Source organism: Taudactylus pleione, unplaced genomic scaffold, assembly GCF_031769625.1.
Source record: "Taudactylus pleione unplaced genomic scaffold, aTauple2 ptg001229l, whole genome shotgun sequence".
NCBI classification, from domain to species: domain Eukaryota; kingdom Metazoa; phylum Chordata; class Amphibia; order Anura; family Myobatrachidae; genus Taudactylus; species Taudactylus pleione.
This window is the reverse complement of record NW_028285629.1, coordinates 262963-277331: the sequence shown is the minus strand read 5'-3', so window position 1 is coordinate 277331 and position 14369 is coordinate 262963. Positions and strand designations below refer to the sequence as shown.

General features: G+C 51.7%; 1 protein-coding gene across 1 annotated transcript in view; it reads left to right on the top strand.

The window, feature by feature from the left end:
- LOC148450990 (sodium/potassium-transporting ATPase subunit alpha-1) overlaps positions 1–14160 on the top strand; it is a 37786-nt gene extending 23626 nt beyond the window's left edge. The window contains exons 12-23 of the mRNA XM_088462409.1: positions 10012–10204; positions 10289–10464; positions 10551–10687; positions 10999–11149; positions 11659–11827; positions 11983–12137; positions 12223–12346; positions 12599–12744; positions 12880–13010; positions 13127–13228; positions 13400–13494; positions 13856–14160. Of these exons, the coding sequence (XP_088318535.1) occupies positions 10012–10204; positions 10289–10464; positions 10551–10687; positions 10999–11149; positions 11659–11827; positions 11983–12137; positions 12223–12346; positions 12599–12744; positions 12880–13010; positions 13127–13228; positions 13400–13494; positions 13856–13884 (1608 nt within the window). The 3' untranslated portion in view covers positions 13885–14160. The remainder of the gene's footprint in view (positions 1–10011; positions 10205–10288; positions 10465–10550; positions 10688–10998; positions 11150–11658; positions 11828–11982; positions 12138–12222; positions 12347–12598; positions 12745–12879; positions 13011–13126; positions 13229–13399; positions 13495–13855) is intronic.
- The last annotated feature ends 209 nt before the right edge of the window (positions 14161–14369 follow it).

The following is a 14369-nucleotide window of genomic DNA, read 5'->3' as shown; positions in this document are numbered from 1 at the left end:
GAAGTACCAGGTGAGCAGGGTGCTGGTGCTGTGTGTGTGGGCAGTAGGTATATATAGAAGTACCAGGTGAGCAGGGTGCTGATGCTGTATGTGGGCAGTAGGTATATATAGAAGTACCAGGTGAGCAGGGTGCTGGTGCTGTGTGTGTGGGCAGTAGGTATATATAGAAGTACCAGGTGAGCAGGGTGCTGGTGCTGTGTGTGTGTGTGGGCAGTAGGTATATATAGAAGCACCAGGTGAGCAGGGTGCTGGTGCTGTGTGTGTGGGCAGTAGGTATATATAGAAGTACCAGGTGAGCAGGGTGCTGGTGCTGTGTGTGTGGGCAGTAGGTATATATAGAAGCACCAGGTGAGCAGGGTGCTGGTGCTGTGTGTATGTGGGCAGTAGGTATATATAGAAGCACCAGGTGAGCAGGGTGCTGGTGCTGTGTGTGTGTGGGCAGTAGGTATATATAGAAGCACCAGGTGAGCAGGGTGCTGGTGCTGTATGTGGGCAGTAGGTATATATAGAAGTACCAGGTGAGCAGGGTGCTGGTGCTGTGTGTGGGCAGTAGGTATATATAGAAGTACCAGGTGAGCAGGGTGCTGGTGCTGTGTGTGTGGGCAGTAGGTATATATAGAAGTACCAGGTGAGCAGGGTGCTGGTGCTGTATGTATGTGGGCAGTAGGTATATATAGAAGTACCAGGTGAGCAGGGTGCTGGTGCTGTGTGTGGGCAGTAGGTATATATAGAAGTACCAGGTGAGCAGGGTGCTGGTGCTGTGTGTGTGGGCAGTAGGTATATATAGAAGCACCAGGTGAGCAGGGTGCTGGTGCTGTGTGTGTGTGGGCAGTAGGTATATATAGAAGTACCAGGTGAGCAGGGTGCTGGTGCTGTGTGTGGGCAGTAGGTATATATAGAAGTACCAGGTGAGCAGGGTGCTGTGTGTGTGGGCAGTAGGTATATATAGAAGTACCAGGTGAGCAGGGTGCTGGTGCTGTGTGTATGTGGGCAGTAGGTATATATAGAAGTACCAGGTGAGCAGGGTGCTGGTGCTGTGTGTGTGTGGGCAGTAGGTATATATAGAAGTACCAGGTGAGCAGGGTGCTGGTGCTGTGTGTGTGTGGGCAGTAGGTATATATAGAAGTACCAGGTGAGCAGGGTGCTGGTGCTGTGTGTGTGTGGGCAGTAGGTATATATAGAAGTACCAGGTGAGCAGGGTGCTGGTGCTGTATGTGTGGGCGGTAGGTATATATAGAAGTACCAGGTGAGCAGGGTGCTGGTGCTGTGTGTGTGTGTGGGCAGTAGGTATATATAGAAGTACCAGGTGAGCAGGGTGCTGGTGCTGTATGTGTGGGCAGTAGGTATATATAGAAGTACCAGGTGAGCAGGGTGCTGGTGCTGTGTGTGTGTGGGCAGTAGGTATATATAGAAGTACCAGGTGAGCAGGGTGCTGGTGCTGTGTGTGTGTGGGCAGTAGGTATATATAGAAGTACCAGGTGAGCAGGGTGCTGGTGCTGTGTGTGTGTGGGCAGTAGGTATATATAGAAGTACCAGGTGAGCAGGGTGCTGGTGCTGTGTGTGTGGGCAGTAGGTATATATAGAAGTACCAGGTGAGCAGGGTGCTGATGCTGTATGTGGGCAGTAGGTATATATAGAAGTACCAGGTGAGCAGGGTGCTGGTGCTGTGTGTGTGGGCAGTAGGTATATATAGAAGTACCAGGTGAGCAGGGTGCTGGTGCTGTGTGTGTGTGTGGGCAGTAGGTATATATAGAAGCACCAGGTGAGCAGGGTGCTGGTGCTGTGTGTGTGGGCAGTAGGTATATATAGAAGTACCAGGTGAGCAGGGTGCTGGTGCTGTGTGTGTGGGCAGTAGGTATATATAGAAGCACCAGGTGAGCAGGGTGCTGGTGCTGTGTGTATGTGGGCAGTAGGTATATATAGAAGCACCAGGTGAGCAGGGTGCTGGTGCTGTGTGTGTGTGGGCAGTAGGTATATATAGAAGCACCAGGTGAGCAGGGTGCTGGTGCTGTATGTGGGCAGTAGGTATATATAGAAGTACCAGGTGAGCAGGGTGCTGGTGCTGTGTGTGGGCAGTAGGTATATATAGAAGTACCAGGTGAGCAGGGTGCTGGTGCTGTGTGTGTGGGCAGTAGGTATATATAGAAGTACCAGGTGAGCAGGGTGCTGGTGCTGTATGTATGTGGGCAGTAGGTATATATAGAAGTACCAGGTGAGCAGGGTGCTGGTGCTGTGTGTGGGCAGTAGGTATATATAGAAGTACCAGGTGAGCAGGGTGCTGGTGCTGTGTGTGTGGGCAGTAGGTATATATAGAAGCACCAGGTGAGCAGGGTGCTGGTGCTGTGTGTGTGTGGGCAGTAGGTATATATAGAAGTACCAGGTGAGCAGGGTGCTGGTGCTGTATGTATGTGGGCAGTAGGTATATATAGAAGTACCAGGTGAGCAGGGTGCTGGTGCTGTGTGTATGTGGGCAGTAGGTATATATAGAAGTACCAGGTGAGCAGGGTGCTGGTGCTGTGTGTGGGCAGTAGGTATATATAGAAGTACCAGGTGAGCAGGGTGCTGGTGCTGTGTGTGTGGGCAGTAGGTATATATAGAAGTACCAGGTGAGCAGGGTGCTGGTGCTGTGTGTGTGGGCAGTAGGTATATATAGAAGTACCAGGTGAGCAGGGTGCTGGTGCTGTGTGTGGGCAGTAGGTATATATAGAAGTACCAGGTGAGCAGGGTGCTGGTGCTGTGTGTGTGTGTGGGCAGTAGGTATATATAGAAGTACCAGGTGAGCAGGGTGCTGGTGCTGTATGTGGACAGTAGGTATATATAGAAGTACCAGGTGAGCAGGGTGCTGGTGCTGTGTGTGTGTGTGGGCAGTAGGTATATATAGAAGTACCAGGTGAGCAGGGGGCTGGTGCTGTATGTGTGGGCAGTAGGTATATATAGAAGTACCAGGTGAGCAGGGTGCTGGTGCTGTGTGTGTGTGGGCAGTAGGTATATATAGAAGTACCAGGTGAGCAGGGTGCTGGTGCTGTGTGTGTGTGGGCAGTAGGTATATATAGAAGTACCAGGTGAGCAGGGTGCTGTGTGTGTGTGTGGGCAGTAGGTATATATAGAAGTACCAGGTGAGCAGGGTGCTGGTGCTGTGTGTGTGTGTGGGCAGTAGGTATATATAGAAGTACCAGGTGAGCAGGGTGCTGGTGCTGTGTGTGTGTGGGCAGTAGGTATATATAGAAGTACCAGGTGAGCAGGGTGCTGGTGCTGTGTGTGTGTGGGCAGTAGGTATATATAGAAGTACCAGGTGAGGAGGGTGCTGGTGCTGTGTGTGGGGCAGTAGGTATATATAGAAGTACCAGGTGAGCAGGGTGCTGGTGCTGTGTGTGGGCAGTAGGTATATATAGAAGTACCAGGTGAGCAGGGTGCTGGTGCTGTGTGTGTGGGCAGTAGGTATATATAGAAGTACCAGGTGAGCAGGGTGCTGGTGCTGTGTGTGTGTGTGGGCAGTAGGTATATATAGAAGTACCAGGTGAGCAGGGTGCTGGTGCTGTGTGTGGGCAGTAGGTATATATAGAAGTACCAGGTGAGCAGGGTGCTGGTGCTGTGTGTGTGTGGGCAGTAGGTATATATAGAAGTACCAGGTGAGCAGGGTGCTGGTGCTGTGTGTGTGTGGGCAGTAGGTATATATAGAAGTACCAGGTGAGCAGGGTGCTGGTGCTGTGTGTGTGTGTGGGCAGTAGGTATATATAGAAGTACCAGGTGAGCAGGGTGCTGGTGCTGTGTGTGTGTGGGCAGTAGGTATATATAGAAGTACCAGGTGAGCAGGGTGCTGTGTGTGTGTGTGGGCAGTAGGTATATATAGAAGTACCAGGTGAGCAGGGTGCTGGTGCTGTGTGTGTGTGTGGGCAGTAGGTATATATAGAAGTACCAGGTGAGCAGGGTGCTGGTGCTGTGTGTGTGTGGGCAGTAGGTATATATAGAAGTACCAGGTGAGCAGGGTGCTGGTGCTGTGTGTGTGGGCAGTAGGTATATATAGAAGTACCAGGTGAGCAGGGTGCTGGTGCTGTGTGTGTGTGTGGGCAGTAGGTATATATAGAAGTACCAGGTGAGCAGGGTGCTGGTGCTGTGTGTGGGCAGTAGGTATATATAGAAGTACCAGGTGAGCAGGGTGCTGGTGCTGTGTGTGTGTGTGTGGGCAGTAGGTATATATAGAAGTACCAGGTGAGCAGGGTGCTGGTGCTGTGTGTGGGCAGTAGGTATATATAGAAGTACCAGGTGAGCAGGGTGCTGGTGCTGTGTGTGTGTGTGTGGGCAGTAGGTATATATAGAAGTACCAGGTGAGCAGGGTGCTGGTGCTGGTGCTGTATGTGGGCAGTAGGTATATATAGAAGTACCAGGTGAGCAGGGTGCTGGTGCTGTGTGTGTGTGTGGGCAGTAGGTATATATAGAAGTACCAGGTGAGCAGGGTGCTGGTGCTGTGTGTGTGTGGGCAGTAGGTATATATAGAAGTACCAGGTGAGCAGGGTGCTGGTGCTGTGTGTGTGTGGGCAGTAGGTATATATAGAAGTACCAGGTGAGCAGGGTGCTGGTGCTGTGTGTGTGTGTGTGGGCAGTAGGTATATATAGAAGTACCAGGTGAGCAGGGTGCTGGTGCTGTGTGTGGGCAGTAGGTATATATAGAAGTACCAGGTGAGCAGGGTGCTGGTGCTGTATGTATGTGGGCAGTAGGTATATATAGAAGTACCAGGTGAGCAGGGTGCTGGTGCTGTGTGTGTGTGTGGGCAGTAGGTATATATAGAAGTACCAGGTGAGCAGGGTGCTGGTGCTGTGTGTGTGTGGGCAGTAGGTATATATAGAAGTACCAGGTGAGCAGGGTGCTGGTGCTGTGTGTGTGTGGGCAGTAGGTATATATAGAAGCACCAGGTGAGCAGGGTTCTGGTGCTGTGTGTGTGTGGGCAGTAGGTATATATAGAAGTACCAGGTGAGCAGGGTGCTGGTGCTGTGTGTGTGTGTGGGCAGTAGGTATATATAGAAGTACCAGGTGAGCAGGGTGCTGGTGCTGTGTGTGGGCAGTAGGTATATATAGAAGTACCAGGTGAGCAGGGTGCTGGTGCTGTGTGTGTGTGTGGGCAGTAGGTATATATAGAAGTACCAGGTGAGCAGGGTGCTGGTGCTGTGTGTGTGTGTGGGCAGTAGGTATATATAGAAGTACCAGTTGAGCAGGGTGCTGGTGCTGTGTGTGGGCAGTAGGTATATATAGAAGTACCAGGTGAGCAGGGTGCTGGTGCTGTGTGTGTGGGCAGTAGGTATATATAGAAGCACCAGGTGAGCAGGGTGCTGGTGCTGTGTGTGTGGGCAGTAGGTATATATAGAAGCACCAGGTGAGCAGGGTGCTGGTGCTGGTGCTGTGTGTGTGTGTGGGCAGTAGGTATATATAGAAGTACCAGGTGAGCAGGGTGCTGGTGCTGTGTGTGTGGGCAGTAGGTATATATAGAAGTACCAGGTGAGCAGGGTGCTGGTGCTGTGTGTGGGCAGTAGGTATATATAGAAGTACCAGGTGAGCAGGGTGCTGGTGCTGTGTGTGGGCAGTAGGTATATATAGAAGTACCAGGTGAGCAGGGTGCTGGTGCTGTGTGTGTGTGTGGGCAGTAGGTATATATAGAAGTACCAGGTGAGCAGGGTGCTGGTGCTGTGTGTGTGTGGGCAGTAGGTATATATAGAAGTACCAGGTGAGCAGGGTGCTGGTGCTGTGTGTGTGGGCAGTAGGTATATATAGAAGCACCAGGTGAGCAGGGTGCTGGTGCTGTGTGTGGGCAGTAGGTATATATAGAAGTACCAGGTGAGCAGGGTGCTGGTGCTGTATGTGTGTGGGCAGTAGGTATATATAGAAGTACCAGGTGAGCAGGGTGCTGGTGCTGTGTGTGTGTGGGCAGTAGGTATATATAGAAGTACCAGGTGAGCAGGGTGTTGGTGCTGTGTATGTGGGCAGTAGGTATATATAGAAGTACCAGGTGAGCAGGGTGCTGGTGCTGTGTGTGTGTGGGCAGTAGGTATATATAGAAGTACCAGGTGAGCAGGGTGCTGGTGCTGTGTGTGTGTGGGCAGTAGGTATATATAGAAGCACCAGGTGAGCAGGGTGCTGGTGCTGTGTGTGGGCAGTAGGTATATATAGAAGTACCAGGTGAGCAGGGTGCTGGTGCTGTGTGTGTGTGGGCAGTAGGTATATATAGAAGTACCAGGTGAGCAGGGTGCTGGTGCTGTGTGTATGTGGGCAGTAGGTATATATAGAAGCACCAGGTGAGCAGGGTGCTGGTGCTGTGTGTGTGGGCAGTAGGTATATATAGAAGTACCAGGTGAGCAGGGTGCTGTGTGTGTGGGCAGTAGGTATATATAGAAGTACCAGGTGAGCAGGGTGCTGGTGCTGTGTGTGTGGGCAGTAGGTATATATAGAAGTACCAGGTGAGCAGGGTGCTGGTGCTGTGTGTGGGCAGTAGGTATATATAGAAGTACCAGGTGAGCAGGGTGCTGGTGTGTGTGTGTGGGCAGTAGGTATATATAGAAGTACCAGGTGAGCAGGGTGCTGGTGCTGTGTGTGTGGGCAGTAGGTATATATAGAAGTACCAGGTGAGCAGGGTGCTGGTGCTGTGTGTGGGCAGTAGGTATATATAGAAGTACCAGGTGAGCAGGGTGCTGGTGCTGTGTGTGTGTGTGGGCAGTAGGTATATATAGAAGTACCAGGTGAGCAGGGTGCTGGTGCTGTGTGTGTGGGCAGTAGGTATATATAGAAGTACCAGGTGAGCAGGGTGCTGGTGCTGTGTGTGTGTGGGCAGTAGGTATATATAGAAGTACCAGGTGAGCAGGGTGCTGGTGCTGTGTGTGTGTGGGCAGTAGGTATATATAGAAGTACCAGGTGAGCAGGGTGCTGGTGCTGTGTGTGTATGTGGGCAGTAGGTATATATAGAAGTACCAGGTGAGCAGGGTGCTGGTGCTGTGTGTGTATGTGGGCAGTAGGTATATATAGAAGTACCAGGTGAGCAGGGTGCTGGTGCTGTGTGTGTGTGTGTGGGCAGTAGGTATATATAGAAGTACCAGGTGAGCAGGGTGCTGGTGCTGTGTGTGGGCAGTAGGTATATATAGTACCAGGTGAGCAGGGTGCTGGTGCTGTATGTGGGCAGTAGGTATATATAGAAGTAACAGGTGAGCAGGGTGCTGGTGCTGTGTGTGTGTGGGCAGTAGGTATATATAGAAGTACCAGGTGAGCAGGGTGCTGGTGCTGTGTGTGTGGGCAGTAGGTATATATAGAAGTACCAGGTGAGCAGGGTGCTGGTGCTGTGTGTGTGTGGGCAGTAGGTATATATAGAAGTACCAGGTGAGCAGGGTGCTGGTGCTGTGTGTGGGCAGTAGGTATATATAGAAGTACCAGGTGAGCAGGGTGCTGGTGCTGTATGTGGGCAGTAGGTATATATAGAAGTACCAGGTGAGCAGGGTGCTGGTGCTGTGTGTGTGGGCAGTAGGTATATATAGAAGTACCAGGTGAGCAGGGTGCTGGTGCTGTGTGTGGGCAGTAGGTATATATAGAAGTACCAGGTGAGCAGGGTGCTGGTGCTGTGTGTGTGTGTGGGCAGTAGGTATATATAGAAGTACCAGGTGAGCAGGGTGCTGGTGCTGTGTGTGTGTGGGCAGTAGGTATATATAGAAGCACCAGGTGAGCAGGGTGCTGGTGCTGTGTGTGTGGGCAGTAGGTATATATAGAAGTACCAGGTGAGCAGGGTGCTGGTGCTGTGTGTGGGCAGTAGGTATATATAGAAGTACCAGGTGAGCAGGGTGCTGGTGCTGTGTGTGTGTGTGGGCAGTAGGTATATATAGAAGTACCAGGTGAGCAGGGTGCTGGTGCTGTGTGTGGGGCAGTAGGTATATATAGAAGTACCAGGTGAGCAGGGTGCTGGTGCTGTGTGTGGGCAGTAGGTATATATAGAAGTACCAGGTGAGCAGGGTGCTGGTGCTGTGTGTGTGGGCAGTAGGTATATATAGAAGTACCAGGTGAGCAGGGTGCTGGTGCTGTGTGTATGTGGGCAGTAGGTATATATAGAAGTACCAGGTGAGCAGGGTGCTGGTGCTGTGTGTGTGGGCAGTAGGTATATATAGAAGTACCAGGTGAGCAGGGTGCTGGTGCTGTGTGTGTGTGTGTGGGCAGTAGGTATATATAGAAGTACCAGGTGAGCAGGGTGCTGGTGCTGTATGTGGGCAGTAGGTATATATAGAAGTACCAGGTGAGCAGGGTGCTGGTGCTGTGTGTGTGTGTGTGGGCAGTAGGTATATATAGAAGCACCAGGTGAGCAGGGTGCTGGTGCTGGTGCTGTGTGTGGGCAGTAGGTATATATAGAAGTACCAGGTGAGCAGGGTGCTGGAGCTGTGTGTGTGGGCAGTAGGTATATATAGAAGTACCAGGTGAGCAGGGTGCTGGTGCTGTATGTGGGCAGTAGGTATATATAGAAGTACCAGGTGAGCAGGGTGCTGGTGCTGTGTGTGGGCAGTAGGTATATATAGAAGTACCAGGTGAGCAGGGTGCTGGTGCTGTATGTGGGCAGTAGGTATATATAGAAGTACCAGGTGAGCAGGGTGCTGGTGCTGTGTGTGTGGGCAGTAGGTATATATAGAAGTACCAGGTGAGCAGGGTGCTGGAGCTGTGTGTGTGGGCAGTAGGTATATATAGAAGTACCAGGTGAACAGGGTGCTGGTGCTGTGTGTGGGCAGTAGGTATACGGAAGTAATGGAGAATGGAATGATCTGCTAAGTCGCTGTCAGCGTCCCTGGAACCTGTCCATCATCTGAGACTTGTAGTGCGGCCTGCCTGGAGCTGTCAGCGTCTTTCTGTAGGCCGGAGCCAGAGATCAAACTAGCAGCTTCCCTCAATCAGCGAGTGGTGCAGTGAGCTCAGCATGTGCCATCGGATTCCTGTCCGCACTGCCAGGGAAAGTCAGGGTGGAGGAGGAGGACGGGGGGAGGAGGAGGACGGGGGGGGGGGGGGGGGAAATAAAGTTGGCTGAAAATAAACCTGTTATCTTAGCTGGGGAGCCTGAGCTGATTGTCCTTCCTATGTATGATGAGCGGCTGGCTGGGACGTAGGCTGCTTGTCTGGGTGGTGAGGATCCTGGGGATATGCCCCAGACACGAGGTGGGGTCTGTAGGTCGGAACTCTGGGGGGCGGCCAGTCCTACATGTCTCTGCAGGGTGCCCTAATCTTGTTAGCCGGCTTTCTCCTGCACTTTCTGAGCTAAGCGCCTTGCTGTGGATTTGCTGTTCTGGGTTTGGACATTCCTCGAGGCTTATCCTGTCCAGTAAAAGCCAGTGATCAGTGTATGTGGTTCCCGGCCGTCATATCTGACCTCGTACTCTCTACACTACTTCTGTAGACTAAAGCTGGGTACACACTGCACCATGTATCGTAATGATATATTGTATGGTGTGTACACCTGGTGCAGTTACACGCAGTATGCAACGATGCATTGCACCACCGTACACCGGATTGTGCAGTGTGTACAGGGAGCATGGCAGGGTCGCACCGTGGTAGGGTGAGTACCCAGCTTTAGATGCCCATTAGCAGATTGCTGACCGTATGAAGTTAGCAAGGATCACTGAGAAAGTTAATGTCCAGCAACCTAGTGGTTAAGCTGGGTACACGCTAAACGATCCATTGCACGACATATCGGTCTAATGCAAAGCCTGCGGATTGCGTAGTGTGTACCACCGATCGCACGTGCCCATTCATTGCATCGCTTGATCTGCTTTGCTGCAATGAACGACTCCATTCAGCCAGATGCAGCATGGAATGACTCCTCGCGCTGTCCTGCATCGTGTATGGACACACCATGTAATGTGTACCCAGCATTAGATCAGTCCGTTCTCCGATACCCTTTGCTACGCCCTGGTACAGTGCCCGGCAGACCACATACCATTGCTTCATGTAAATGGTTCTTGTTCCGGAGATCTCCAATCACTCACCAGTTTCCCATTCCTCCCCAGCTGTCCATACACAAGAATGCCAATCCCTCGGAGTCTCGTTACTTGCTGGTGATGAAGGGCGCCCCCGAGCGGATCCTGGACCGCTGCTCCACAATCCTAATGCAGGGGAAAGAGCAGCCTTTGGATGAGGAGCTGAAGGACGCCTTCCAAAATGCCTACCTGGAGCTCGGAGGCCTGGGCGAGAGAGTGCTCGGTGAGGGACGGGTCTGCAGGCAGGGTGGGACTCCATCATGTTTCACTTTGGAGTAATCCTCACATTCGCCTCTCCTCCCCGCAGGGTTCTGCCACTTTCCGCTACCCGATGACCAGTTTCCAGAAGGCTTCAATTTTGACACAGAAGAGGTGAATTTCCCAACCGAGAACCTGTGCTTTGTAGGTCTCATCTCCATGATTGATCCCCCTCGTGCTGCTGTGCCAGATGCCGTTGGGAAATGCCGAAGTGCCGGCATCAAGGTGAGTTGCGGGGCTGCGTCCTGTGGTGGCTTCCTCCAATCTCCACTTTCTAAACCGCCAAGTGACGTCATCCTTCTGTGCTGCAGGTCATCATGGTGACTGGTGACCACCCCATCACTGCAAAGGCCATCGCCAAGGGAGTGGGCATCATCTCTGAGGGCAATGAGACCGTGGAAGACATTGCTGCCAGACTTAACATCCCAGTGAACCAAGTTAATCCCAGGTATGATTCGGGGAAACTGACTCCTAGGAGTAAATTTACTAAAGTGAGAGTTTTTAGAAGTGATGTTGCCCATAGCAACCAATCAGATTTTACTTAACATTTAACTAACACCTTCTAGAAGATAATGGCAAGAATCTGGGTGCTATGGGCAACATCGCTTTTAAAACTCACTTCTAAAAACTCTCACTTTAGTAAATTTACCCCCTAGCGGTTTCTGAGGAAAATAACTTCCAGCGGCTGGTGGTTCATGGCCTGCTGTATCGCTTGGTGTATGTGCCCGCCTGATGTGCCCCTTCCCGTCCCACCCTTAGAGATGCCAAAGCCTGTGTGATTCACGGGTCGGACCTGAAGGACATGGCTCCTGAGCAGATCGATGACATCCTGCGATACCACACGGAGATCGTCTTCGCCAGAACGTCCCCTCAGCAGAAGCTGATCATTGTGGAGGGCTGTCAGAGACAGGTGTGTGCCAATTCCATTTTTTTTTTGGGGGGGGGGGGGGGGGGGGGGGACTCAATTATTAGCCATGGGTTATACTCTGACGGTAACTGATCGTGCCACGCGGGGAATATATATTCAGCTTTTTCCTTGCTGGGGTAACGCGCGTTAATCCATTGATTCAGTGTCCAGTGCAGAATCAATGGGTTTCCCAGCATGTTACAATGCAGAATCTGACTGCGAGGAAAAACCCAGTCTCTGGTAATTAGCGCACAGGATTCCTGCACCTAATTGAATAGCGCAGCGCAATCAATTAGATGTGTGGTAAAACCAGTGGCTGATTGAATCGCACACCCCTCTGTCACTCAAACATCACCCGCCCCCCCCCCCCCCCCCCCCCCAAAAAAAAATACCCACAAGCGTCGGTGCGCTTCCTGTGCACCTTATGTAAGCCGTACGCTGGTCCTAATGAGACCTTTACTCCTCTGTTGGACATAAGTTGGTGACCCTCGTTACGTTGTTCTGTTTCCCAGGGCGCCATTGTGGCAGTGACTGGTGATGGTGTAAACGATTCCCCAGCCCTGAAGAAGGCCGACATTGGTATTGCTATGGGCATTGCCGGCTCTGACGTCTCCAAACAAGCAGCGGATATGATTCTTCTGGACGACAACTTTGCCTCCATTGTCACCGGGGTGGAAGAAGGTAAATGCATCTCCCCTGCTGAGATTGTAACCTGGAAGATATGATATATGGGGGAGGAGGGGGTCTCGTACTGACCATGTTTCTCATGTAGTATATGATCTGGGGGGGGTGTGCTGGCTTCCTCTGTCTCTGCAATGACCTCTGCCCTCTTGCAGGACGTTTAATTTTTGACAACCTGAAGAAGTCCATTGCGTACACCCTGACCAGTAACATTCCTGAGATTACGCCTTTCCTCATCTTCATCATCGCCAACATCCCCCTGCCGCTGGGTACAGTCACCATCCTCTGTATTGATCTTGGCACAGACATGGTAGGTAGACAGAATGCACATGGGGTAACCGGTTAAGGTGAGATGTCAGCGGTGTTACTTACCTCTCGCTAATCCTCGGTAACAGGTCCCCGCTATCTCACTGGCTTATGAGCAAGCAGAAAGTGACATCATGAAGAGACAGCCTAGAAATCCCAAGACCGACAAGCTGGTAAACGAGCGTCTCATCAGTATGGCCTACGGGCAGATCGGTAGGTCTTATTACTACCTCTACTGACCATGTTTGGGGAGGCACAGGTCCCGGCGCCCTTTGTATTGGGGGAGAGGGGAGGTGGTCCTGGTTTTCTGCTTGTATGGAGGGCCGATGGTCCCGTCCTTCTGTTTGTATTTGGGGTGGGGGGAGATGATCCCTGTCTTCTGACACTCCCTGTATTGTCCTTGTCCCGTCTCGCACTAGCCCTTTCCAGCTCTTGGTGTTCTCAGTCTCTGTTCCTGTTTGCCAGGTATGATCCAGGCCCTTGGGGGTTTCTTCACGTATTTTGTGATCTTGGCGGAGAACGGCTTCCTGCCCTGGACACTGCTCGGTATCCGAGTGAATTGGGACGATCGCTGGATGAATGATGTGGAAGACAGCTATGGGCAGCAGTGGGTGAGTGCTGCCCTCTCGTGGATCCAGTGTTGTGTTGTCTATAGGGGGGGGTGTGACCTTTGGTGTAACGGGGCGGTTAGCACTTTGAGAGTTGCCCCACAAAAATAGATGCTGAACTATGTCTTGGATTTGCAGACGTACGAGCAGAGGAAGATCGTGGAGTTCACCTGTCACACGTCGTTCTTCGTCAGCATTGTGATTGTCCAGTGGGCCGACTTGATCATCTGTAAGACCAGGAGGAACTCTGTCTTCCAGCAAGGCATGAAGTGAGTACAAGAGGGGGTCTTCTCCCCCCGTCGCTTGCACAGCACCCAGGTAACTGTCCCCATCTAACCCGTGGTGGCCATGCAAGGATCTAATCTCTTCCCTTCCCTCCCACCAGGAACAAGATCCTGATCTTTGGGCTGTTTGAAGAGACTGCCCTGGCCGCCTTCTTGTCATACTGCCCTGGCATGGACGTGGCGCTACGCATGTACCCACTCAAGTAAGCGGAAACCAGCACTAGTAGAAATGTGATTGGACGGACAGATGTGGGGGCTCCTCGTAGTCTTTAGAACCAGACACATTAGATCTGGGTTATGCACAGTATGATCTAGTTAAGTCTGTAGTTGGGTCTCTTTGCCGTAGAGCTGACAATCTTTTCTGTCCATTTCAGGCCGACGTGGTGGTTCTGTGCCTTCCCGTACTCGCTGATCATCTTCATATATGATGAAATCCGTAAACTGATTCTCAGACGCAGCAGTCCAGGTGGTGAGTACATCGGCCGGGTGCTGTAGTATCTGATCTGTCATCCTCTAGCTGCCAGTGGTGGAACTACGCTGTGGCTGAGTGCCCCGGGGGTGACTGGGCGCCCGCGGCCTCCTCTGTCACGGCAGTAGCTCCTGCCGCCGTCTCTTCAGCACAGTTGAGCAGTAGGAAGAGCTGACAGTGGGTGGGGGTGTTCGGGCTTCCATTTCCGTAATGGTGGTGTGGCCCTCCGCCGTTGCTAGTGGCGCTGAATACTTTCTTGCCATACTTGTCACAGAAGTTTTGTTTCTGTATTTGACTGTTTAATTATTTATGTCTCTGAGCCATTTGGATTCTAACTACTTTTTTTTTTTTTTTCTCTTAGGCTGGGTGGAGAAAGAGACCTATTATTAAGAACTTGTGGCTCGTCCCAACATTTCACATCACTCCGTACCCCCTTCCCTACCTTCTCCCCTGCCTGCACCCACTCGTTTCCTGCGTGCACCTGTCTGGCCCAGCCTGTTCCCGTGGAAGAGATGCATTTTGGCGAGGGGCGCAGTGTCGCCTGTGTGCGTCCTGTTCAGAGTTCTTATTGTGCCTTCTCTGGTTTAGTTTTTTGTAAGGGAGCACGTCCGAAAAGATGTTTTATATATCTGCATTTTTACAAATAAAAATGGGTTTGAAGAGGAACCTGCTGCTGTGTGGTGTCCCTGCTGCTGTGTGTGACGTCCCTGCTGTGACTCCTGTAGGGTGACGGCTAATTATGGGGTACACCAGTTCTGAGTCTTTAGCAGAAGCCTTGGAGACTGGTTATGGAGGATAATGGTTCCTAAAATAGGGTTCTAAGCATGTTACGGCCTGATGTTTATCTGCCTTCATGTTGCACGATGCACATATCA